General features: G+C 39.2%; 1 protein-coding gene across 1 annotated transcript in view; it reads left to right on the top strand.

Annotated features, from left to right (window-relative positions):
* Positions 1-1,281: 1,281 nt before the first annotated feature.
* DHX15 (DEAH-box helicase 15) overlaps positions 1,282-24,715 on the top strand; it is a 44,413-nt gene continuing 20,979 nt past the window's right edge. Inside the window, exons 1-6 of the mRNA XM_066317161.1 lie at positions 1,282-1,496; positions 7,280-7,628; positions 12,372-12,565; positions 13,648-13,807; positions 14,179-14,397; positions 23,986-24,153. Of these exons, the coding sequence (XP_066173258.1) occupies positions 1,429-1,496; positions 7,280-7,628; positions 12,372-12,565; positions 13,648-13,807; positions 14,179-14,397; positions 23,986-24,153 (1,158 nt within the window). The 5' untranslated portion in view covers positions 1,282-1,428. The remainder of the gene's footprint in view (positions 1,497-7,279; positions 7,629-12,371; positions 12,566-13,647; positions 13,808-14,178; positions 14,398-23,985; positions 24,154-24,715) is intronic.

Genomic DNA, 24,715 nt, shown 5'->3' on the forward strand with positions numbered 1-24,715 from the left:
TGCATTCAGCCAATGCAGCGCTATGTAGACTACCATAGCATAACAAGTAAGCTTGATACTTGGGATAGAGAGAATTACTCTGTAGTGTTTATCCTCTGGAAACTGCCCACATAGATGCTCCAGTGGTTTTTGTAGCATAACTTCAAAAATTACTTTCAGCTTTGCAGGAAAAGTTCAGACTCCAGTTTCGAGGAATATTTATTTTGGTTGATAACTCTAAGCAGAAAACTCTTATTTTTATTACACTAACGTCTAGAACTCTAGTAGAGCTGTGTGTCCCATTTTGTTATATTATCTAAAACTAGGGACAGAAATCTTCTTCTATTAAAGAAAATAACCTACGGATTATTGTCTACATTAAATATTTTAATAGCTATTTTAAAGTAATCCCAGCAAATCTTTGGAATGTGAATCTTTGAACAAAGCCCCACTTGCTGAGCTGGCTGTACTTGTGGAACAGGTCACTGCTGCTAGGTGATGTTAGTTAGCCGAGCCATTTACGTGAATGTACCCTTGCTCCAGCAGTCAGGAACCAGGAGCGAGTGCTCGCTGAGCAAAAGCTGTAATCTCCAGCAGGACTGTGAAGACGGACAGGGAGAGAGCATTCGTGAGGCTACACCTCAAGTACTGTGTGAGGTGCTGGAGTGTGATCAGAAGGGCAGAAAGCTTGTGAAAGGTCTAGAAAACATGTTTTGTGAGGAAAGGCTCAGGGAGCTGGGGCTGTTCTGCCTGCAGAAGGCTCAGGGGGAAGGATCCTCGTGGCTCCCCCCAGCTCCCTCACGGGAGGCAGGAGCCAGCTGGGATCTGGTCTCTTCTGCTGTGCCTAAAGCGAGCGGCCGGACGAAATCGACTCAAGCTGAAACAAGGGAGATTCAGATTAGATATTAGAAAAATATCTTTCCGTGTTGGGGTGCTCAGGCACTGGAATAAGTTGCCCAGGGAGGTGGTGGAGTCACCATCCCCGGAGGTGTTCAGGAGGCGTTTGGACGTGGCGCTGGGTGATGTGATGTAGCGGTTACAGTGGTAGTGCTGGGTGGATGGTTGGACTGGGTGATCTGAAGGGCCTCTCGCACTGTGGGAGATCCTGTGCTACCCACGGACCGAGCCGTGGGGTTTTCCCGGCCGGGCCCAGCCCGCTGCCCTGGCGCCGCGGCGGGAGCGCGCGGAGGGGCGGGAGCGCGCGGGGGGGCGGGAGCGCGCGGAGGGGCGGGAGCGCGCGGAGGGGCGGGGCCTCCGGGCGGGCGCCCAGGGGCCGCCTTGGCCAACGGGCCCGCGCGCCAGCGCCTCGCGCGGCCCCGGCGCTTCCTTCCGGCCGCCATTTTGTCGGCCGTGCCTCGCCGCGCCGCCGCTCGGGGAGGGAGCGCAGAGCGCCCGCCCGCCGCACCCGGACGGATCGACCGCCAGACAGACCGAGCGACCGCCATCGCGATGTCCAAGCGCCACCGCCTCGATCTGGGCGACGATTACAGCTCCAGCAAGAAACGCACCACCGACGGGTGAGGGATGGCGCGGGCGGCGCGGCGCGGCCCGCGGCGGGGCGGGTGGGGGAGATCGCGGCGGCTCCCGCACCATCCGCGCCCCATCCCCGGTCCCGGCCGTCCCTCCGGGGCTGGAGCTCCCCAGGGCGCGACGGGGCCGCCGTGCGAGGCGGGGAGAGGCTGCGGCGACGGCGCGTCGGCCGAGCAGGCCCCGACGGCTGGCGGCTGCCCGGAGCGCCGGGCCTGGCTCGGTGTCGGCCGCCCCGCCGGGCGGGCTCCTCGGGGGGGCGGATGGCGGCGGGGGCGGGCGGGGGGGCCTCGAGTCGCGGCGCCCGGAGGAGGAAGGGAGGAAGGCGCCGGCCCAGCCGCCCGGGCGAGTGGGCTGGGCTGGGCGCCCGTGGCGGGGGTGGGGCGGCGCTGGGCCCGCGCCCCCGCGCCACGCTTTGTTTGCGGTTCTTCGCCTTTAGATTTGTATTCACCCTTCCCACTCCTTCCCCCTCCTTCGTTTCTATTTGCTTACTTATTCTCTGGCTTGAGAGATCGGGCAAACGTGGGCCCAGAGGTGAGCACGAGGTTTGTGCAGCCCTTGTTATTAGTGCCTGCACTGGTGGGAGCGGTGTTCCTTTGTTAACGTCTTTCTCCCAGTCACCCTCCGCGATGTGCTTGGCTTGATGTAAGAATCCATGGTGAGGTGGGTTTTGAGATAGGGGACAAGGGCGTGTTTATGTTTTTTTCTTAGTTTTGTGAAGGTTGGCGTTTTAGGACCATACTGCACAGGCTTCAGCATATTTTTGTTGAGATTAATGTAATTGCAGGAACACATACAATGTAGTGGTGCTGTCCTCAAATTCAGCGTTGCTTTAGAGCTTTCTTTATCTAATATTTTCCCCTGTAATTTGGCAGGAGGGGAAGGAAAGGCAGGCGGCTCTTTAAATTTCTGAAGCTTCAAGGAGTACAAAGAAATGGAGTGTTTATCTAATCTGGCCTTTATGTGGAGCACAGGAGGCTCCCGTAAATTGAATAATTACTTAAGTCCATCCGCAATGTTTTGGACTATTTATCTAAGAAAAATCCTTCGGTTTGTTCTCAAGGGTTACAATGAGTCTAATGTAGCAGTTAATATTCACTGATAAACAGTCTTTGCAAAACTTGCATTTTTTTAAGGTGAACTTGTACAGCCTCAGCTTTTAGCCCCTAGAGTTTGATCCCTTTTTCTCAGCCAAACAAAATAAACATTTATTATTCAACTCTTACTTCCTGTCTGTAGGGTCATCATAATCACGTTGTTGAAAATATATTGAGCTATTTGTCTCAATTAATGCATTTTTGTAGGATTTCCCAGGGATTGAAATAGTTCTTCTGAGTCTACAGAAAAGTTGTACATACACAGTTTTTCTGTATGTAGTGGTTTGTAAAATTATCAAGTAGTTATGTCAAACTGGGCGTTATTTAAATGTGGTACGACTGTTACAGCTGGTTGTAAAGATAATCACAGGTCAGTATTTCCTTGCATGTATGTATGTTGGTGGGTTTTACAGTTTTGGTGTGGCTTTGTCATTGTTTTTACTGATCACGTTATGTCATGTTGAATTCTTAGTCTTACCATTTTGTATGCACTGCAATGAGTTCCCACCAGAGTTAAACCAAAAGGCATTGACCTTTATGGCACCTAAAGGCTGTAGAAGTGCTGGTCTTGTGCTCCCTCTTTGTCCCCTCCTCTGCTGGTAAAAGCATTAAACGATGTAGGACTGAGAAGAACTCACTATAAACACAATTACCGGGCATGATTTTTTTCTTAGATGACCTGAAATCTTAATTCATGTAGCACAGATCATGCTAATGTTACATGATCGGTTTATTTTAGAGTAGTTTGGTTTTACAGCTTATGCAAGGCCGTAAAGATGCGTGGAGTCTTGTTAAAAGCGTGTGTGTACCTGTCTTCCTCTGTGCTGAGACTGCATTTCTACAATTTAGGTGGTTTTGGAGCTGGATTAAGCTGGATGAGCTCCTTGCACAGTTACCACTTGACATTCAGAACAGCAGTGTGTCTTGCATCCAAACTGGACTACCTGACAAAATATGAAAGTTACTTCAAGTGAATCTGTATTTTTTAGTTCCCCTTTAATGGAGGCCTCTGTTGGTGTGGGTGGCTCTGCTTGGCCAACAGGTTTGTAATTGTTGGTGTAACCTTAAACATCTGTATGACATCTGTTTTCTTCCAGACTTGAAGTATTGTCTGTGAAGTAAAAAATACTTTGGAAAAATAGAAATTGTTTGGAAGATTTTTGGTCACAGTGTTTCTGTGAATTACAAACATAGTATTTTAAAATATATTAATTTCTTTTTAAATATATTTGAGTTATGTAACATCAGAGATAATGATCTAGTGGGATGTATCCTTCAGAGTAATTGTACTTGGCTGATTTCTGTATAGAACAGAACTTCTTTAGCTGAATTGCCTTTTTGCATCAACTATTGCTGTGTTAAATAATGGGAAAAATAGTGATGATCTGTTAGATGGGCTCAAACTTTAACTGTGATGATCAGTGGTTTACCTTGAGTCCTTTGTTTCCGTTTTTATATGGGTTTTTTACAAAAAAAAAAGCACTCTTATTTAGTGATTGCTACAGTGCTTCTTTTGTGTTCGTATACATTATATGTGTGTGAATGGAAGGAAGTGAAAGCAAATAGCAGACCAGACTTCTTCACTTTAAAGCAAAGAATCCCAACCCCCATCTGATCATGGAGGCTGTTAGGAGTTTCAGGCGCAAGACAAATGTGATTGAGTTATTATTTTACTGTTAATTTTTGTGTTGGAGGTCTGTTTTCTCTGGGCAATAATGAAAAAGCAACTAAAATGTGACCGTTTATAAGTGAAGAACTGCCAAGCCTCATTTTTTGGAAGTTAAGGAAATTAATATGGCAGCATAACTGCCATTCTTCTTTTTACTTGTTAACCAAGGGAGTGTGACCAAGCTTCAGTGATAATGGGAGGCTGGTAAACAGTTTTAGGGAAGGAAAGTGCTGCTGTATAATTGTATGTGTTAGAGAGTAACTTTGAAGGCATGTTGTATAATATGTTATTTCTGTGGTAGGATCTAGTTGCCCTCTGCTTCTCTTCTGCTTTTTGAAAACAAGAAATCGAGTCAGCTCTTTTTTATTAACATGTAAATAATTTACTTCTGAAGTGTACATAGAACTTGATTGGTTTCCTTTCTGTTTGTACAATTAAAAAAGCAGTAAGAGTTCAGGGAAGAAACAGAAATGGGGGATTAAAGGCACTTGATATGATGGATTATATTTGTAGTTAATTTAATTCACTTTTTGTTCATGAGGTTGTATTTTTGTTTGTTTTAAGACCACACAAGTAGCTAAGTAGCTACCAACACAGAAAATTACAAGGGAGTGTTTAGGAAGCTAGACCAGAGATACTGATCCAAGTTAAAATTAATGCGGGTGGGAAGGTTGGTTCCTCGCAAGGCTGGTGAAATGCTTGTACTGACACATGGGAAGGGCAGGCAGCAGTGGGGGTCTGTTCATTTTAGCACTGGGGCTGCTTCATGGGGGCTGAAGCATATGGAAAGGTATACTTAATGGTCTGTAATGCAGAAGCTGCTGACATGATACTGTTTAACTAAATGGTGGTGGAATAGATTTTGTTGGTTGTTTGGTTTATTCACACTTTAACTGGATACCAGTGAGGGTATCACATACACACACACAAAAAAATGCACAAAAATCCCAAACCAAACCTACCTATATTAGTAGTGTGACTTTACCTTTAGTGAAGTGTGTTGTTGCGTTTTACCCTGGCTTTACCATGCTTGAATTGCCTTTATAGCTTTATTTCTTTTTCCTGCATGTAATGTTACTGCCTGACCATGCACTTAGATGTCCTGGTACCTGCAGCTGTTTAGAAGGTGAAGAGCTCATCAGCCAAGTCCAAAGCTTTGTTGCTGTCTGATAAATGCTATTAGGCTCTTACACCTTTCCAAGTAGCATAATGGAACCTAGTTCTTAGGGATAACCTCCATATGGAGAATAAGAACCTGTTGGATTCTACAGTATCTGCCTGGCATTTTACAGTAGGAAAAGGTTTCTAGCTTGTCCTGTGCTAGAAATAATGTTAAAGCTAGAGTATCTCAGATTCAAACAAGAAAGGGTCTTAATTTTTAAATTACTCAGAGTCCAGATCTTTAGGAAAATCTGTATACAATTGAGTTAGATAAGTGGAAGTAAACAGTATGTTTTGTAATCCTTCTTTATTTTCAATGAGTGTCTGCTAAAAGAAGTCACATTAAAACTTAATATGATCTCTGTTGTCATATATTGAAGTACTGAGCAGGGGAAAAAAAGGCTGCATACATTACATTCATTTATACAAGAGGAGTAGAGGTAGTTGTTTCCAAAACACAGCACCTTTTGAACTGAAATATATAGAATCAGTACTAATTAAATTACAGGTTGGAATTTGTTACTGTTTCAGTTGTTACATTTGAATGCCAAATGCATGTTTAAAACAAGCTGTGGAGAGGAGTGTTGGCAGGAGTTTTCTGTGGACATGGTCTCTAGACATCCTCAGTGTTGGGGAAGATGGAGGCGAGGTTTTGTTTTTGCCTAAAATTCCTAGAAATGTTTATGAGCAAACTTACTATAAAGCTGGTGTTGACTTAGTTTGTTGTTTTGCCTTTTTGATGGGATTTCAGTTAATGCACAGAGACAAAGCTGAGGATATTCTCAGTTTTGCAGGCAAAGATGCCACTAATCTTTTAAACTTGATCTAGTTTAAAATGAGATGCACTGTTTTTGTAAAGCAGGGCTTGTTTCAAAGTCCAGAATTGGGAATTTTTATTAAAAGCATGCAGCTGTAGTTTTGGGTCAAGCTAAGGATTCTTTTGTGAGTGTGTTTGTAGGAAGGGTGGGATTATGTGCAGGAACAAGTACACGGACTTACAGAATCAGAAACTGTGAAAAAGACTGAGGTCAGAGTTTGAGAGTACTGTTTATCTTTTGCACATGCAGTGAATTTTTCTACTTAGTATTTGGAACAAATGTGAATACATAAATGCTAAGTGTGTGGTAGGAGGTAGTACTGCAGAAGATATTTTTCAGCTTGGTAGTGTTGGGTTAATAGTTGACCTTCATTATCTCAAGGGTCATTTCCAACCTAAATTATTCTAATTCTGTGACTGTAGTGGCTGGTTTTAAGTCTGAAGTTCTAGACTCAGTAACCTGTATATCCAAGTTGATGGAGTCAGAACTGTGTGTAAGAGTTGAAACAAAACAGAAAAATAGCCACGTAGTAATTGTAGAATAATAAAATCAAAATTCTTTCCATGACTTGCTTAAGTTAGTTTTTTTGGATGAGTACAATTCCTTTAGTAGGTAAGCAGAAAGACTATTTAGTGTTCTCTTATTTTTCTGCAGCAGCAAGTGGGGATGGGGAGAACTGTGAGACGTCTACACTGTGCAGCTGATTCTTTATAGTCATTAGATGAAGAGAGTTAAAACGCTCATCTCTCCATGTGATAGCTTTATTCAGTCTTGCCTGTAAGGAGAGGAACTGTTGTAGTGTTTAAGTACAATAAGTGTAGCTCTGTATATCCAATGGTATGGATCATATGTACTCTTGTTATTCCTTGGTGCTTATCCTTCCGGGTAGCTGCCTGCAAGCCTTAAAAGATTTGGTTTGTGTCCACTTTACACTGGGCACTTTTAGGGTTGCACTGTATTAAAATTCCTCCTCTGCATTTGAATACTGAGGTGTCTCATTTTCTGCTGTGTCTCTTAACTCCTTTCAGGAAGGATCGGGACCGGGACAGGGACCGAGATGACCGTTCCAAGGATCGTGACCGGGATCGTGACAGAGATAGAGACCGTGACAGAGAAAGGGACAAGGAAAAAGATCTGCGACCTACATCTAACTCAACATATTATGCAGCTGCTGGGTTACCAGCTATAAAACCAGCAATGATTCCACACAGTATTAACCCTTTCACAAATCTACCACATACCCCACGATATTATGATATCCTGAAAAAAAGGCTACAACTTCCTGTCTGGGAATATAAAGAAAGATTTACAGATATTTTGGTTAGGCATCAGTCATTTGTGCTGGTTGGAGAGACTGGGTCTGGTAAAACAACACAGGTGAGTTCTTATCTGTATGCTACTGTGTTTTTTAAAGATAGTGTGTTGTTGGGTGTGTGAGAAATTAATCGTGTAAGAATACTACACAAACTGTGAGTAAGACTACTTTGATGAATGTTATATTTGCTTAATGAGTGTGAAAGGTGAGGCGAATCTTACAGCATCTTCCACTTGAAAAACCCAGTACTGCTTCCAGGCCCCTGCTTCCATTGGGCTTTATAATTGGTAGGTTTCTGGTAGAGAGAGAAAGATACACCTTTAATGTTGTGACAGAAGTGTACTAACCCACAAACTGAAGTGGTGGTTCCAAATAATTTATTTAGCTGTCTGTAGATGCCAGCTACAAAGTATGAACTTGTTCATGTTTTATGAAACTTACTGCTACAGATAAAAGGAATTGAAATGTCAGATGATTCTGACATCTGATTAGCTTTTGGTGATACTGAAACTTGAGAGGTGGAGTCTTGTGTTTCTGTGCTGAAACTTCTCAGAGGCTGTAGAGTTTTTTAGGGCTGCAGTTAAGAATCACTTTTTTTTTTTTTTTTTTGCTAGACCAATGGCTTTAAAAGTCTTCCTCAGCACCAAAAGTAGTGGTAACAAATGTGCAGAGCCTTCTTAAGAGTTACAAAAATTTTGAGGACCAGTAAACTGAATATCTAAGATACAAGGATCACCTGGGTATTAATAGCAGAGCAAGCTTGTTCAAAACTTTATCCTCTAGTTTGCTGTTTAAAGTCTGTGTTGAAAAGTAGTGTAAAGTTTTTTGTTCTGTAATCTGATAAAATCTTTTTATCTAGGCAGAAAATAAAAACAGAAGAATATTTTAGTCTTTGTAAAATGGATAGTATCTGACTTTAGGTCTTAACAGACAGTAAATATTTGGTCATACAATTTTGGATGTTGAGAAAATGTGAATGACTGAGTAGTATATTGGATATCTTTCCTAGCTGTACCTGAAATACCTGAAGTTACAGGGCCTTGCCACACATTCTAGGAGCCAATGTTATGTTAGTCGGCAGTGTTAAGACATTATCTGTATTTTTTTTAACTGTATAAGCCAAGACCAGGACTGTATAGAATTCTTCAGAAAGGTTTGATTATGTAATTATTTAAAAGATGCAGCATCCTGAATATTATGTTATGAAATGGTACTTACCTATTTGAAAACAAGATTACTTGTGTGATCTGAATATTTGAAGATCTAAGGGTTGTGTCAATGTAATTCCTCAGCCAGAAAACTTTTCCTGAGTTATCTTACTACTTTAACCCTTACTTTCTGAAAGGATTAAAGTAATTTAACACATCTTTCCTAAAAATGGGATTTAAGCTACCAGAAGCACATAAGCTGTCTTGGGACTTTCCCTGCTTCTTCTGAATTTGCTGTGTGAAGTTGCAGATACATTTTTAAACAATTGACAGTGTCTCTGTAGGGGCATATCACTGAAAATTGTCCTGCTGCCACCTAATGAAAACTTCGTTTTGCCTGTGATAGTGTCATGTTTTTGTGTTTAATTGCTGTCTTAAAATCTGTTGGGGGAAGATTGTGTTTCTTCCTAAATTCATTGATCAGAGCAAGATAAATACTTGTCTGCAGCTAAGAAATCCTTTAATGCTCAAACTGCAGATGTACATAAGCTGTTAATGTCAACTTTATACAAACAAAAGCATGCAACATTTGAGAAATATTTTTTCCAAAATTAATGTCTTCTCTTTCCTTGTGATAGTAGAAGACTATACAGTAGGAGATAATCTTTTTAATAGTGAGCTGCTGCCTTTCAGGTTACTTCCCTGATTATTATCTGCACATCTCTTATTTGGACAGGTTGAGAGAGTTGGGATTTTTCAGCCTGGAGAAGAGAAGAGAAGGCTCTGAGGAGGCCTCATTGTGGCATTTCAGTACCTCAAGAGGACTTTTAAAAACATGTAGAGTGACTTTTCACATGGGCAGATTGTGATAAGACAAGGAGAAAGTACTTTAAAAATGAAAGAGGGGAGATTTAGAAAAATTCAGGAAATTTTTCACTGTGTGAGTGGTAAAATGCTAGAACAGGTTCCTGGAGAAGTGTGAGTGCCTCTTCCCTGCCAGTGTTCAAGGCCAGGTTGGATGGCGCTTGTAGCAGTCTGGTGTGGTGTATGGCAGCCCTGGCAGGATGATTGAATCCAGATGATCTTTAAGAGCCCTTCCACCTGAAACCATTTTGTGATTCTATGATTATGTGCATATTTTCCCATTAGTCTTGTAGAGTACCCAGGGTTGGAAATACTTGGCTCAGACAATGGGAAAAAAACCAGAAGATAAAACTTCTCACTTGTTTCACATAAACTTAAGCCCCAGAGTACTGAAGAAGTGTATTGGAAGCCAAGATGTTAATTTTCAGTTCCTTAGGGTTTGCAGTGGCTTGACTTGTAATTTAAACCTTCGACGTTAACTGGTGTTTGTAAATGTGCTGGGAACAGGGTCAGTGGTGGAATGGGTGTGTCAGATTTCTCTTAGGAAGGGGTAATAATTTACTGTAATTGCAGTGTTCACTCTCTTTTAAATCTGAGATCATACATGGTTCTGGTAAAATAATTTCACTTTGTTTGGTAAAGAGAGTGGTAGAGTGGCGTCTCCTTTGCATATTGATGTAACATAAGTTATGCCACTTCTTTAGCAGGACTTCTAGGCCAAGTCAAGAAGCAAGGTGTATATGGTGTATACACCATATGGTGTATGATGTGGAGTATAGTTCAATCCTTGTCCTTTGCAGTGTGCAGGAGAACTGATACAGGTTCTCCAATAATGAAAATTCAGAGAATTCTACCATGTAACTTAATTGAGGATATTTTCAGTAAGTTGGAGAGGCTCAAAAATGCCAGAAAGGGCAGTGCTCTTCTGTATCCTGCTATGCGTTCCTTAAAATGGTGAAGTTCCTTTGACTTTGAAGTAGTGTTTAACAACCCTTAGTCCATTTATCCTTGGTCTTAGAGGCCACTGAATGTGAGTCACTACCTCCTTGTGTTCATAGAAGTTATATTTGAAAATCTCTTAATTGAGAAAGTCCTTGAGATTAAATGATGCTAAGTAAAGCCATTCCTCCTGCTTTTGATATTGATAAAGTCACCTTTTTGTAGGAAAGGTCAGGGGTTTTGATGATGGCATACTTTTTTTTCTGTCAGTGGAATTAACTCTAGGCTAGGTTTCACAAGAACCAAATGATAGGAAGTGCTGAGTATATTCCCAGACACGACTGAAGTAAAAAATGCGGTGTGGCACAGTCCTTTTTCCCAGTATTTGTATGTCTTTAAAAGCTGGACAGGAAAAGCCACCTTGTGATCGTCTGTATCAGCTTAGCACAGGGAAGTCTGTGGAGCCCTTTCCTTCAGTTGGCACCAGTGCTGAAAGTTGTGCTGTTTACTGGAAATTCAGTTTTAAATTGGTTTTATTTCATGCAGCAGTGGCCTGACAGACCTGCTGGTTCAGAATATATTTCAGGACTTGCTCAGTTTTAAGTCAAAATCTTCACGTAATGTACTTCTATATACTCTAATACATACTTTGTTGAGCTGTTACTAGTGACTTGGGAAGCAGAGGAGCCATGTATGTTACAGGATAGGGTTTCATGTTGCTGCTGTTAGTGTTCAAGAACTGCAAATTAGTTGTAGTTTTGAATAAGATTTTCAGAAACTGAGGTCTTCACAGCAGTCTAGTAGTCTCCTGTCATATTTTGATTGTTTGCTTTATTGATCTTATATTCATAGCAGAAGTATATTCTTAGTTTAAAAAATGCTTTAGACTACACGCATCTGCTTCTGATTATGTTTTACTGTTTACTTGTGTCCATTTTGCTGTGAAAATATAATGATGAAGAACCATCATTTTCCTGGTTTAAGTTATACTGCTTTCTCTATTATTTCTCACTGGTACAATATATAAAGGATATGGTTTCTTTTCCTCTTTGTGCTTTTAAGAATACTTGGAAAAGAATTACTAAGAATGAGTGGGTTTTTTTTAGTCTGTAGGCATGGAACTAGTTAGGCCTGGAGATGTTTCCTCATAACACTGAGAGCAGGTTGAGAATAATGTATCTCCACCAAACTGTTACTGACTTTAAGAATTCTGAATAAGACTTATTTTGGATGATTTCTTACTGTTTCCGTATTCCTAATAGGAGCAGAAAACTTGTATCAGGCTAATAAAATGTGCTAACACAGGAAGGAAAACATAGGGGTTTTATATTTGGTTGATGAAATTTCTGAAGAACAGTAATGAACATAATGAACATAATGATCTCTTAGTTTTATTTGTTGCACTTCTTGATTAAGACAGTTCTTTATTACTAAAATTATTATTTTTGCTTAAACATATTAATAAGCATTATTTTTTCAAGACACAAAATACATTTTGCTTGCTGTAAAATTTTACCTGTGCTACTAATTTCAAATTTTGAGCATATTAGCTTTAATTTTGGTTGCTCTGGAGCATGTTGACTGCTGCTAAGCACCTGTAAAAGCTATATTGCTCTAACAGGGCTAAAATGTACTGTGAACCTATGTATTGATAACCTCAAGGATAGTTAAGTGTATACATAACAAGCATATGCTTTATTTAGTGGCATCAGATCCAACCAGCTAGTCTGTCTTCTCTCCTGCTTTGGATATTACTGTGTGTGCAGTTGACATCTCAGTGGAATTCTAGCTAACTTTGGCTTCAGTACAAAGGTTACAAGTTCTGTGTGACCATTTGAATTTTGCTGTTGGCAGATCCCTCAGTGGTGCGTTGACTACATGCGCTCGTTGCCTGGCCCAAAGAGGGGAGTGGCGTGTACCCAGCCCCGGCGAGTGGCTGCCATGAGCGTGGCACAGCGTGTTGCTGATGAGATGGATGTCATGTTGGGCCAGGAGGTTGGCTACTCCATTCGGTTTGAGGATTGCAGTAGTGCAAAAACCATTTTGAAGTAAGTATGGCAGCTGTCAGGTAAAGGTATAACAATACTTGGAGGTGGGGAAATCACAGGGTAATCAAGGGTATGAGCAAAGTTAGGAAGGGAGTAATAAGGGAGTGACTCTGTGGATTGGTGCTTTGTGTCTGAGTGGGGAAGAGATGCTGGAGCTGTAGCATGAGCTGAGAGAGACCTGAGGTGTGAGGCATGAATAGAGTTGAAAATTATTCATTCCTCTTAAAGAAGTCACTGTACCCTATAGAAATTAATTTCAAATGATCCATAAAAAGAAAGTTTTTTTTATTAAGGTACTATTCATAATAAACCCCTTCAACATGCAGTTTTTCTTTGTTGTGCATTCAGCTGATGTTTTATGTGTGGTGTCTTCTACTCAGGGTACTTCTGGTGAAGTTTAGTTGCTTAATTCAGTAAAGAGAACTTCAAAAGATTCAAAACTGGCTCTGGGACACATAGTCAGGAGTGTTTTTTACTTATCAGCTGCTACAGACTTCTGTGCTGCCAGGAACCAGGTGCATTTCATATAGCATTTGAAAATTGTGTTCAAAATGCTCAGTTAAAAACACCATGGTGTGGTTCAAGGATTAATGCTTTTCTGTCAAAAGATGTCTTCTCTTTGGTCATGCAAGTAGTTGAAGGGCTGGGCATAAAGTTAATATGGAAAAAAAAAATAACAGCAGAAAAGTAGGAAGTCAAGAGATGATCTGCAGACAGAAAAGGAGAGCAATCCTTTGTATAGAAACAGTATATCTTGGATTTTAGAGGGTGTCTTCCCCTTCTTTTCCTTTCTCTTGAGCTTAGATGTGGAAGTCTGCCAGTAATACTCTACAAGCTATTGTAAATGTTACTGAACCTTGTTTCCTCTGGTCCCCCCCCCTCCCTTTTTTTTAAGCTTTCACCCTATAATCCCAGATTTCACTTGTACTCTATTTTGTTAGTGTTGAAAGTAGTTTGCTGGTGTTTCCAGTTTTAAAACGTTGATTAAAAGCTTAGTTCAAGCAGCATAGTGAATATGGAAGAGGATTCTGCATCAGAGCTAATAACCAGAATGTGTGTTGGAATTGTTTCCATCTGTTCAGGTACATGACCGATGGTATGTTACTCCGTGAAGCAATGAACGATCCTTTGCTGGAGCGCTATGGTGTTATAATTCTTGATGAGGCCCATGAGAGAACACTGGCTACGGACATCTTGATGGGAGTTCTGAAGGAAGTTGTAAGACAAAGATCTGATTTGAAGGTCAGTAATGATGAAATCCAACAGCATCTCTGTTCTAGTTGCATCATACTGGATAAAGTATTTGTGTGCTTACCATTAGCTGATTTTTATAAATTTTTATTTTTGGTCTGTGATCATGTATATTGGAAGGCTAACCCTAGGAAATTCTCGACTTGTTTTGTATTGAGGAAGCTCCTAGAAACAGTATAATTGTAGCTTAACTTAATGTATTGGACTTGAAATTTTTTTGAACCTTTATATCAAGGATGCTGTATTCAGGTTAATTAAGCATTCTTATATCACAGTCAACAATTTACTTTCTTAAAATTAATTGCATACATGTCACAAGTTCTTCTAAACGTTGAGTAACTTTTTGTCCTCCAAATCCACAGGTTATAGTTATGAGTGCTACTTTAGATGCTGGCAAGTTTCAGATCTATTTTGATAACTGTCCTCTTCTAACTATCCCGGGTCGTACCCATCCTGTGGAGATATTCTATACTCCAGAACCTGAAAGGGACTACCTTGAGGCTGCCATTCGAACAGTGATACAAATTCACATGTGTGAAGAAGAGGAAGGAGATCTCTTACTCTTTCTTACTGGACAAGAGGTACTTTCTTCTGTTTTCTATTCGTTGTTCCATGCAGAAACTGCTTTAAGTGACTTGTGTGAACTAAAACACTTAGTTTCCTTTTCTAGCTTATTATTTGGATGACCTGAGGTTTGCCTCCCATGTGCTTTAGGTCCTTTGACATTGTATATATCTGTAATGTAAATGCTTTGCAAGGCCTTTCTAAAATGAAAATTCTCATCAACTCAGGTACTTCAAAAACAGAAACCCAGAGAATGAACCGTAGGTTTGTACTCATGGGAACTCCAAAGATCTAGGTACCTGAGAGTGTCCTTGGGTTTTATTGAAAAGATAGTTCTATGCACTTCTGTACATGTGTTGTACCGCTTAACCGAAGAATAATCATTTGGTTGTGCTACTTAGCTACCAGTAGTAGTTTTAATAAGACTGTTCAGGTTTTGTTTTTTTATTAGTAACTCTGAGTATTAGACTGTAGACTTTATGTACCATCAATTCAGGGAGTTGGGTCTCAGAAATAAACTCTGCAAAAGTTTATTTTGCTCTGCAGAGGAGGATTGTATACAAGCATTTAAGCTGAACTACATCAGGAAATGAGAATTTTCTGGAAATTTTAAACACTTTACTTAAAATAAACGGGGGTGTTTTTTTAGTCCTGGTCTTTCTTTGAAGCACTTTTGAGTGTCCATATTGGTAAACTGAGATGGAGAAGAGGTTAAAAACTGTTAGGCATCTTGAAGGTTTGCTGAACTCGGTCAACCTAAACGTGTTTTTAGTAGAAGTGCAGCTAACAAAAACGTTCTTCCAACTCATTCTTCTTGCAGTTACTACTCTTGAAGAAATATATCTTTTAAGGGATGTGGAACAATTCAGTGTCTTTCTTTTAAGCATACACAGCCTTAACTCTGCCAAGGGGGGAAAGTAGTACAAGTAACTTGTGATGCTGAAGGTACCCAGGCTTCTTGAGTAGACTTGCCAGTCATAAAGATGTATTGCTTATTACATGAGTTTCAAAACAATTGATTAAAGTGTCTTCTGGCAGGTCATCTCCCTTAAAAAAAACAGAAGGCAATGACTGTCACTCTTAAAGCAAATATTCTTGATTTTTACATCTGTCCTTTGATTGGAGTATTGCTGTAAGTTAAAGTACAGATAGGAAGAAATACTTCCAGTGATAGTGGCTTTGAAACCTGCCTGCTTGGTTTTAGTTTGAAGTTGTAGTTCTGACTAGTTGAGTACTTAAATGTGTGAATTAGTGAAACAGCTGTTGCAAAAGGATGAAAATTGGTGGCAAGAGAAGGAATACTGCTGTCCTGCTGTTTCAGCAGATTTTATTTTCTTAGCAAGATGCTAAATCAGGCTGCTCTTCAGCCTTTCAAGAAGCACAAATACATGGCCTTCTGATTTATGAATTATGTGCTTGCTCTGTCAGATGCTATGTATTACTCTAAATAACCTGTTAAAACAGTCACTGCAGAGCACAGGATTAGTGTCTTCCTTTGGCAAATGGCTCTAGACTCCAGACCTACCAGTGCTTCAGATGTACTCTGTTCTTTTATATGAGCAGGTTCTTTGATTTTCACTGCGTTGATTTGTGGGACATAATGTATTATAAGCAAATTCTGTACACAGTACATACTCAAAAGTGTATTTTTATAGTTAAATATAAGAGCGTCTAACAATGTATTACTGAGTCACTTTAAAACATGCCTTGGTAAGCCAGCATCCTCTGCTCTGGAGTCTAGAGCTCTCCAGTCCACGTGTCAGTTGATGATACTGCTCAGGGGCACTGGAGTTGACTGCCTGGAGCTAGTCTTAGTTTGGGTGGTTAGCATGAAGTTCAAGTCTGGTTTAGCATCTTTAGAGAAGCTTGGAAATACTTTAACTGTTTTTATTGACATTTTGCGGCCTCTGTTGAGCATCATAATAGTCTCTGTGTGTATCACAGATGAATCTAAAGTGATGTAGCCTGCTGTACTCTCAAGAATAGGAAAGTGTGCTCTAGGTACCATTACCACTATGTACCTCAGGATTTTTTGGGTTTTTTGGTCAGGAAGGTGCATGTACAAAGCTAAATGAAATTATGGAAAGGGAACATGCTTTAGCTGAAGTGGTGCAAATGTGACTTGTTCAGTGTTTAAGAGTCTAAAAATGAGGTGCAATTACAGTGGTCTGTGGTAGAATGGAGTTCCTTATTGGCTACTCTCTTTTCACCCTAATGAATTTGAAGTAATTTCATATGGAAATTAAAATGGATGGCAGTTAATTAGTACAGATTAGTTAAGACATAGAGAAGATGATGCAACTTGGAGATTGTGTTGTCATGCCCAGAAAATTAAAAGAAGCTTAAATGTGTTTGGAAACCAAAGGAATCTTGTATTACTGTATAATGATAAAATTGTTGTTAATGGTGCAGAAATGTGTTCAGTAAAAATTTCCTTCCTGAATCCTGAAAAAAGCAAAAGTATATGATAACATTGTATGAACTGCTTTTATGTCCATTAATAACAAAGAGGATGTTTAAAAGCAAAATTTACTAGGAATGAACATTTTGAAACAGGAACTTGTCCTACGGGCTTTGGAAGAGTATAATCATTTGTTGCTTTTTAAAACAACAACTCTCGGGGAGGGTTTCCTCACGCGAGATTTAGGTGGTTTAAAGTCCTTGGCCCTCTAAAAGCTCTGAGTCACATTGGTATAAAAAAGCAAGAGTCTTCAAGGTTTGTTTTCAGGTTTTTTTGTGTTTTTTACCATAACCCAAATTCCAGGTCTCCCTGTGATGTTGGGTTAGGAGGTAGAGCTGGGAAGGAGGGGAAGAAGGGGTGGAGGTAAAGTGTTTTGAAGGTTTTATTTTACTTCTCATTATCATGCTCTGATTTTGTTAGTAATAAATTCAGTTAATATCTCTAATCTGAGCCTGTTCTGCTTGTGGTGATATTTGATGAGTGATCTCTCTCTGTCCGTATGTCAAGTCATGAACCCTTGTATTTTCTCTCCCCTGGCCAGCTGCAGAGGGGAGTGATAGAGAGGCTTTGGTGAGTGTCTGGCATCCCGCCAGCATCAACCCACTACACCTGGATAGCTCTTAAGCTGGGTTGCTTGTCATCAGTCACAGGCAAAATTGGAAACTCAAGAGATTTTGTTTCACGAGGGAAAAGCATAATTACATTTCAGTCAACATGTCTTTCTTAGACAATAGGCGTTGTCAAACTTGTTCTCAGTCTTAAAGATTACAAAGTTGGTAGTCTGGTTGTGTAGATACACATTTGTTAAGCTTGCAGATCTGGGAGGCAGCTGGTTTATTTTCTACTGGGGTTCTTCTAAAACAGTATTAGATTTTACACCCCATTAAGATCAGTAATCCGAGAGTAGGTGTAACAATACTTAGAGATGAAACTTGTGGGGTGGGAAAGACAGAAATAATGACACAGAAACTGTATAGATCTGTCTTACATGTTCTGGTAGTGTGGGAATTTGCAAGTGCCAATTGTGTTCTCCGTCACCCTTCTTTCTTATAAAGCTAAATGTATATAAAGCTAAATGTATCGTTACATGTTTGTGAGGAAAAATCCAAGCTGCATCTGGAGATGTGAAATACAGATCCAGTCGTGTTTTTGATTGTAGATAAATATACCTAAAATAGTTGCTGTGAAGTTCAGTATTCTCGAAAAGCTTAAAGTGATATTAGTAAAACTGATGGTTTAGAAAAGAGTTACAAAATGGTTTTGATGTTTTGATAAAAAGTTTGGTAAATAAGGGTTTATTTTAAAGGCACAATATTTTCATCATAGTGAGACTGGCTGGACTCTGGAGTTGAAAGATAGCAGAGACTTATGTGGAAAATGAAGTAAAAATTGACAAGTTTTGGTGTCAGTGGTAGTGGTTGGGTAAGGCTGAGGAAGTGTGTGTACTGTGCTAAAGTGAACACAAGTTGTCCTGTTTAGATTCAGGTGTAGGAAGTATTTGGGGAGCTGGGCAGCATGAACTGAAAACACTAATTTTGTTCAAATTCTAAAAGGAGGAAGCTTTTTTGCTCTTCATTCATTTGAGATCATGTCAGTTACTAAATATTACAAATAAATCCGGTCAAAGAGGTCCTGAATATGGGAATTATGCCAAGGCAAATTCAGTTTTGACAGAGCATTAAGGCTCAGGGTAGATCTCATCATCATGAGCCAGTATTTGAAGGGTGGCTACAACATACGTGGAGACTCCCAGTTTACAAGGACCCATGTGAAAAGATAAGGGATAATGGATAAAAGTTAATCCTGATGAGATTGTGATTAGACACAAGAGGAAGATCTTTCACAATGAGAATAATCAACCATTGGAATAAACTCCCTGGGGAAGTGGTGGATTCCACAACACTGGATATGTGGGATTCAGCTGGACAGGGTGTTGGGCTTTCTTGCCTAGACTGCGTTTTTAACAAGAAAGGTTGGATTAGACAATCATTGAGGTTCCTTCTAAGCTCTTCTTCTGTGATTCTGTGAACTGCATTGCTGCTTGTCATTCTGGGTTTCTTTTTATGCTTGTGGGTTTTGGGTGGTTGTTTGGGTGGTTGGGTGGTTTTTCTTTTTGCCTACCGTTGAATGGAGCTTGTAGTGGAACTCGTAAGAATCATGTATTTTTTTTCAGCACAAACTTGCTTCTTAAGGATGTAGTGCACTAACTCAATATTATGTGCAGCTGCTCCAGTAATATTTTTCTGTTGTTCATGGTCTTCAGTATGAGCAACCTTATTTTTGACTGCAAAAATGCCATCAGGAAAAGAAATGGAAAGGAATTTCTACTGAGCATTCAGCTTGAACATGTAATAAAGACTTCATTTTCAACAGCAGAAGAAAGTAATGTGTGTGATAGGCAAAATCAGTCTCTTGTGTGATTAATTTTATACAGCTCCTTTTAGATGAACTGCTAATAATACATTCAAATCTTTAGTTTTTGATGCAGAGCTAGGGTATGTTAGGTTAGGTATTGGAGTAATGAGATGATACAAAGCAGTCGAAATGTGTTATTGGAGACAGCTGATAAGGTATTGGCTTGTGGTTCATTTACTTCCAAGTTTCTCTTCACTAGGTGCTTTGACACAGAACCTGAGGAATAAGGAGCTGGCAAAGATGGTATAAAAGTCATACCTGGAAGATTTTTAGTAATAAGGCTTTTGTAAGTTGTATTTCTTTTAGGGGGGGAAAAAAAGTGAGTATTGCTAAATATTACTTAGTACTGCTTTGTTCATGACATGAACAAAGTCCTGTTCATGTTTTCATTCTGGTTAGTATTTACTAGTACACATCAAAGATAGTGGTGGGGTGAAGATTTAAGCATTAGTTCTATAAGCAGTACTCTTGAAGTTAAGTCACAGGAAAACTTATGGTCCTCCTAGTTTCAGTCCCAGCATTCTGAGAGTTCAGGACTCATTCGTTTTGTTTACTGGTTTAATATGTAAAAGTTTGCTTCTGGGCTTGTGGACCTTTGCATTTCTAGCTGCACAGAAAAACCACAGCTTTATTGAGAGAAGTAAAAGTTAGTGAATCCAGGTGTTTCTGGATTTTTTTAAGGTATTAGCCATTAGCCTACCTTTTCTTTGGAAAAGTGAGTTAAGATGGAATAAAGTTCCTGTGAGATTTAGGAGGCATAAGTAACCTACTTACTGCTCTGTGATAATATAGATGGCTGTGCTACCAATTCTAGTAGATTGAAGGGAAACTGTGCACACTGGTCTTTGTTTTCTAGACAATACAATGCTAAGCATTGATTCCCATACAGACTTAGGTCTTGCACAAATGGAAATTGACATTAAAATCCTGAAACTTTTTAGGTTCTTAAAATTGCTTACTGATAGTTAAACTCCTGCATTGAATTCACCTGATTTGACAGATATTCTAAATATTGCCGGTTGTCTCCACCACTTATTTGAAAACAAAGCAGCCTGCTCACGTTTTTGTCTAGAATCACTCTTAATCACACCATTTTTTTGGAAGGAGCACCATTTTAATTAGCTTAAATTTGATTAAATAAGAAAATTATTTTCCTGGTTGCAGCCTTTTTTTTTTTTTTAAGCTATTTTTACTAAGCTGTAAGTTCAAAATAAAAATTGTTGACTGTCAGTTGGATGTTGAGGTGACTTTGTTTTTTCTGGTTGAGTAATATTCACCACCTCATTACCTCTTTGATCACCAATATATATAGAAAGAAATTATTTCCCTTTATTGACTGTAGTCTGTTTTGGAAGCTTTTCCAAGGAAAATCACTTACGGTGTTCATGGTGTGGAAGAATGTTGAGGACTCATGTTAATGTTCAGAGTGTAGTATAGTACTGTGGGGTTCTTAACTTCTGCTTGATTCTAATTTCCATAGTGTTGCAGTTAAACTCTAGATGTTGCCTGTGTACTGTAAATTTATTTTGATTAATCTTATTTTGATCAAGAGGAAGTTTCTGGAAGATTTAAAGTACTTGAAATGACTGTCTGGGACAAGTCTTATTACTGGGTTTTGTGAAGTACAGATGTGTTGTGACACAGCTTGAGAAAAATGAGCAATTGCTAGTGAAATCTTTCTGCTTTTTGTGGTCTGCTTGCTTTTTACCTTTTGGTAGTCAGCTCTTTTTAGAATGAGGGCACCACTGGATAAGTTTATTGATTATGATTTTACTTAGAACTATTTCTCAGATATTAGTCCTAGAAAATCTTGTTTGTGAAGAGCTAGGATCCACCTAGTAAAGTCAGCATTGCTAAAAGTCTCATGTTTTTATATGTTAGGCCAGTTTTCTTCTTTGTTTAACTCTGAAGCGTGTCCTTGTGCTGATGCATTGGGCATCATGGGTCTGAGTGTGGGTCCTTAGATCCTGTGTCTGTTCCTACTTCCTGTACCTCCTTACCCACTGTCTCAGGTGGTCAGTGTGCTAGTTCAGGGCTTTGAGGAGTCTTTGGGGTGTCTTCTGTGCAGATTGTTGCAATAATCTTTCTTCCGGGAAAGGGTTTTGTAATGAAATTTTTTGGAGTAGATGGTGTACAAATATTTAAAGATATGATTTGTTTGTTTGTTAGTTTTTGAAAAGCCTTTCATACTTAAAGTGTGATGATTGAATTAGACTTGCTGAATGTTTGAAGGCTTAAAGATACGATTATGCCTTCAACTCTATGTCTCATATTTCTGGATTTAAATATCTTCATGTGATGCAAACAAGTCCTGAACAGTCAAAGGTATCCTTAGCACTTCCAAACTATTATTACTACACATAATCCTTCTGTCTTGTTACTTGAGGATGCCAGATTTGGTCATCATTTATGTGTGGGTCTGGATACAGTTAGAATCACAGAATATCCTGAATTGGAAGAGACCCACTAGGATCATCCAGTCCAACTCCTGGCTGTATACAGGGTAAGCCCCAAGGTCACACCCTGTGCCAGAGGGCTTTCTCCAAATGTTTTCTTGACTTTGGCAGGATTGGTACTGTGAGGACTTGTGTGAGGAAAGAGATGTACTAGTAGTAGATGTACTGAAGTAGATACACTGTTTTCTGTTAGAGTGATCAATAAAAGGAAACCACTCTTTCCTTTTTAAAATTAAAACTACTGCTGTTAAAGGTTTTACCTTTACTGTCTTCAGATGAATGACAGTGGCTCTTGGTGTTTTGCATCCTTGTTAAAGCAGTTTGTGATGAGAGGTCTGTAGTTACCTCTGCAAATATGGCATCTCTACTTTGAAGTATTCTAGTAAGTCCTGATTAGAGAAACTTCGAAACTATGTTGGTGAACTCTGGAAAGAATGAATACTTTTATCTCTTCTGAAAGTTGATCAGTAGCTGCGTACACATGTCCTGAAGAGTGTAGTGCTGTTGTTTTTTCTTGCTTGCTTATATTTTACCTTTTCTTAAGTGTAAAACTGTCTTGGAACCTAGTCATTACTATTGAGAATGAAGTATCCTGTCCAGCATCACAGCTTTCCCAGTTACACAGTATAATCTGCATAAATTCTATGAATGGTGTAGTGACTTCATACCAGGAACTAAGGTCTGGGCTGTATTTTTGTTTATATTAAATATTTAACTCCCTTAAAACTGGGAGACTATTACTGAACTTGAAACTTGAGATTAGCAGGAGAACAATGGTACTCACGGTTGCGTGTAAAAAAAAAAAAAAAAAAAAAAAAAAATTCTCTTATAGTAAGCCAGTGGTAGAAACAGCTCAGTTTCTTGTTTTTTTATGAAGATGTGTTGGATTTGTTGGCAAAGTGGTTTTGGTAAATATCTGCACTTCTCCTTAACTGAGTGCATTACTCGACAGCATTAGGTTTACTCTTAAAAGGGCTCTTGGACATCAAAGAGCCTTCCTTTTGCTGTGCTTACATTAATTGTATACACTGATCAATAGAGAACAAGTATTGCCTGTGCTTCTTTAACACATACTCAGTGCCTTTGTGCTGAGAATTTAAATGTCTCTTTAGAAACAAGTGAAAGACCCAGATTTGGTGTAGATCTACCTGAATTTGATTTCTTAAAGGGAGACTGCTTTTGCCTTTCAAATCACAGTTTAAAGCAATCATTTTACAGAGCCTTTGGATTACCAGTTTTGCTTTGTGCACTTGCTTTAGGATCTTAGGTATCACTTCAACATCAGGTTAGTAAATGTGGTAAGGGGGGGGTCTCCTCTCTTTTCTCACAGTATGTTGTAATTTTTTTTGCTTTTGCCTGCTGTTGCTTTTTTGCATGACTTTATTCTCCCCTCAGTCGTTCAGGTGGAAGATCCAGAGTTGGTCAGTGTGCCTCTTAATTGTACTAGTGAAGGCTCTGTTGTGATTTTTAAGTTGCAGATAATGAATGGTATTAATCATTAACCTAAATTTCTGTGCACTCCAGTTTTCCTTAGATCTTGTCATAACTATTGGTCACCTAGCTGACTTAAATGTAGTAGTTTTAAAATGAATTTAAAACAGTTGGCCTGTGATGAACCATTTTGTATGGTAGGCAGAAAATAATCTAGAAAATATTATGGTAAAAAAAGCATAAAACATCTTTCATCTTGAGAGTATTTCACTGATTTTTCTTAAGCTTAAATGGAATTTCAGTTAATTTTAAAGTAAGATCTGAAACACAGGATTGAGTGGTTTGATTTTGAGTATCCATGTTTATACTGTAAAGGTGTTTGTTCTCATTAGGTACAATGAAGCAAATCTTGCATATAATTGCATTAGTGATACGTGACATTAAGGCTTAATTGGCTTATTTTAAATATCTTGCACATCAATTTCCTTCAGATTGTGAAAATTGAAAAGGTCATGAGTGCAGTTTAATATTCCAGGGTGAGAGATTTCAATTTTAGTACAATTTGTAGAGATTTAATTAGGAAACATGACTAAAAGAAAAAGGATGTTGAATGCAAATTAGGCTGTTCATTAGAGTATAGAAGCTGAAACATCTTGAAGTATTGTGGAAATTTGATTGCAGGTTCAGTAAGCACCTTGATTGATTTTTTTTATTTTTTTAAAGTGGAAGTTATTGTAATTGTTCTTCAGGGTGTATACTTAATCTAATTGTCATAAGCGCTCTAAATATGCTTCCTTTTTCGTGGAGTTCTCTTCTAACCAATTTTGTTTTTTGTTTCGCAGGAGATTGATGAAGCATGCAAGAGGATAAAACGTGAAATTGATGACTTAGGTCCTGAAGTTGGTGACATAAAAATCATTCCATTGTATTCCACCCTTCCTCCACAGCAACAGCAAAGGATATTTGAACCTCCCCCACCAAAAAAACAAAATGGAGCAATAGGAAGAAAGGTAAATACTAAGCTGTGTTACTGTTCTGCTCTGTGAGTAGCTACTCACAGTTGCATGGGCCATGAAATACGACTTTCAAGCCTTAAAAACACAATATTTTATCATATTAGAATTTTTAGGTAACTTGAAAAATGTCTCTCAGTACAAATCAAGGTTGTGCCATCCATATATATAGGGCCAGGATGTTGTGGTAACAGGCCGATTTGACTCAATGGAAATGGCATTCATTTAAGTTTCTTATGTGAAATATGATTTATGTGGAGGATGGGGATTTTTTCCTTAAGTAATTATTTTGAGATTTTTGAGATGTGCTTTTTTTTTTTTGAGACAGTTTGGGCTGTCTCTTGGGGTAGATTGTCAGGGAAGTTTTATCTTTTTCTTAAGGTTTATGAGAAGGTGCAAGTTAAAACAAGTATGTTGAGGTTCAAGGTTTTTATTTTTGTAGTAATGAATGAGGAATTGAGGTTCTTTTGTTAGGCAAAATTGACTGAAAAACTAAAAAGCTTAAAATGACACAGTGGATGTTCTTCATAAAGTGAATATGTCAATGCTCACAATAATC

This window comes from Sylvia atricapilla, chromosome 4, assembly GCF_009819655.1.
Source record: "Sylvia atricapilla isolate bSylAtr1 chromosome 4, bSylAtr1.pri, whole genome shotgun sequence".
NCBI classification, from domain to species: domain Eukaryota; kingdom Metazoa; phylum Chordata; class Aves; order Passeriformes; family Sylviidae; genus Sylvia; species Sylvia atricapilla.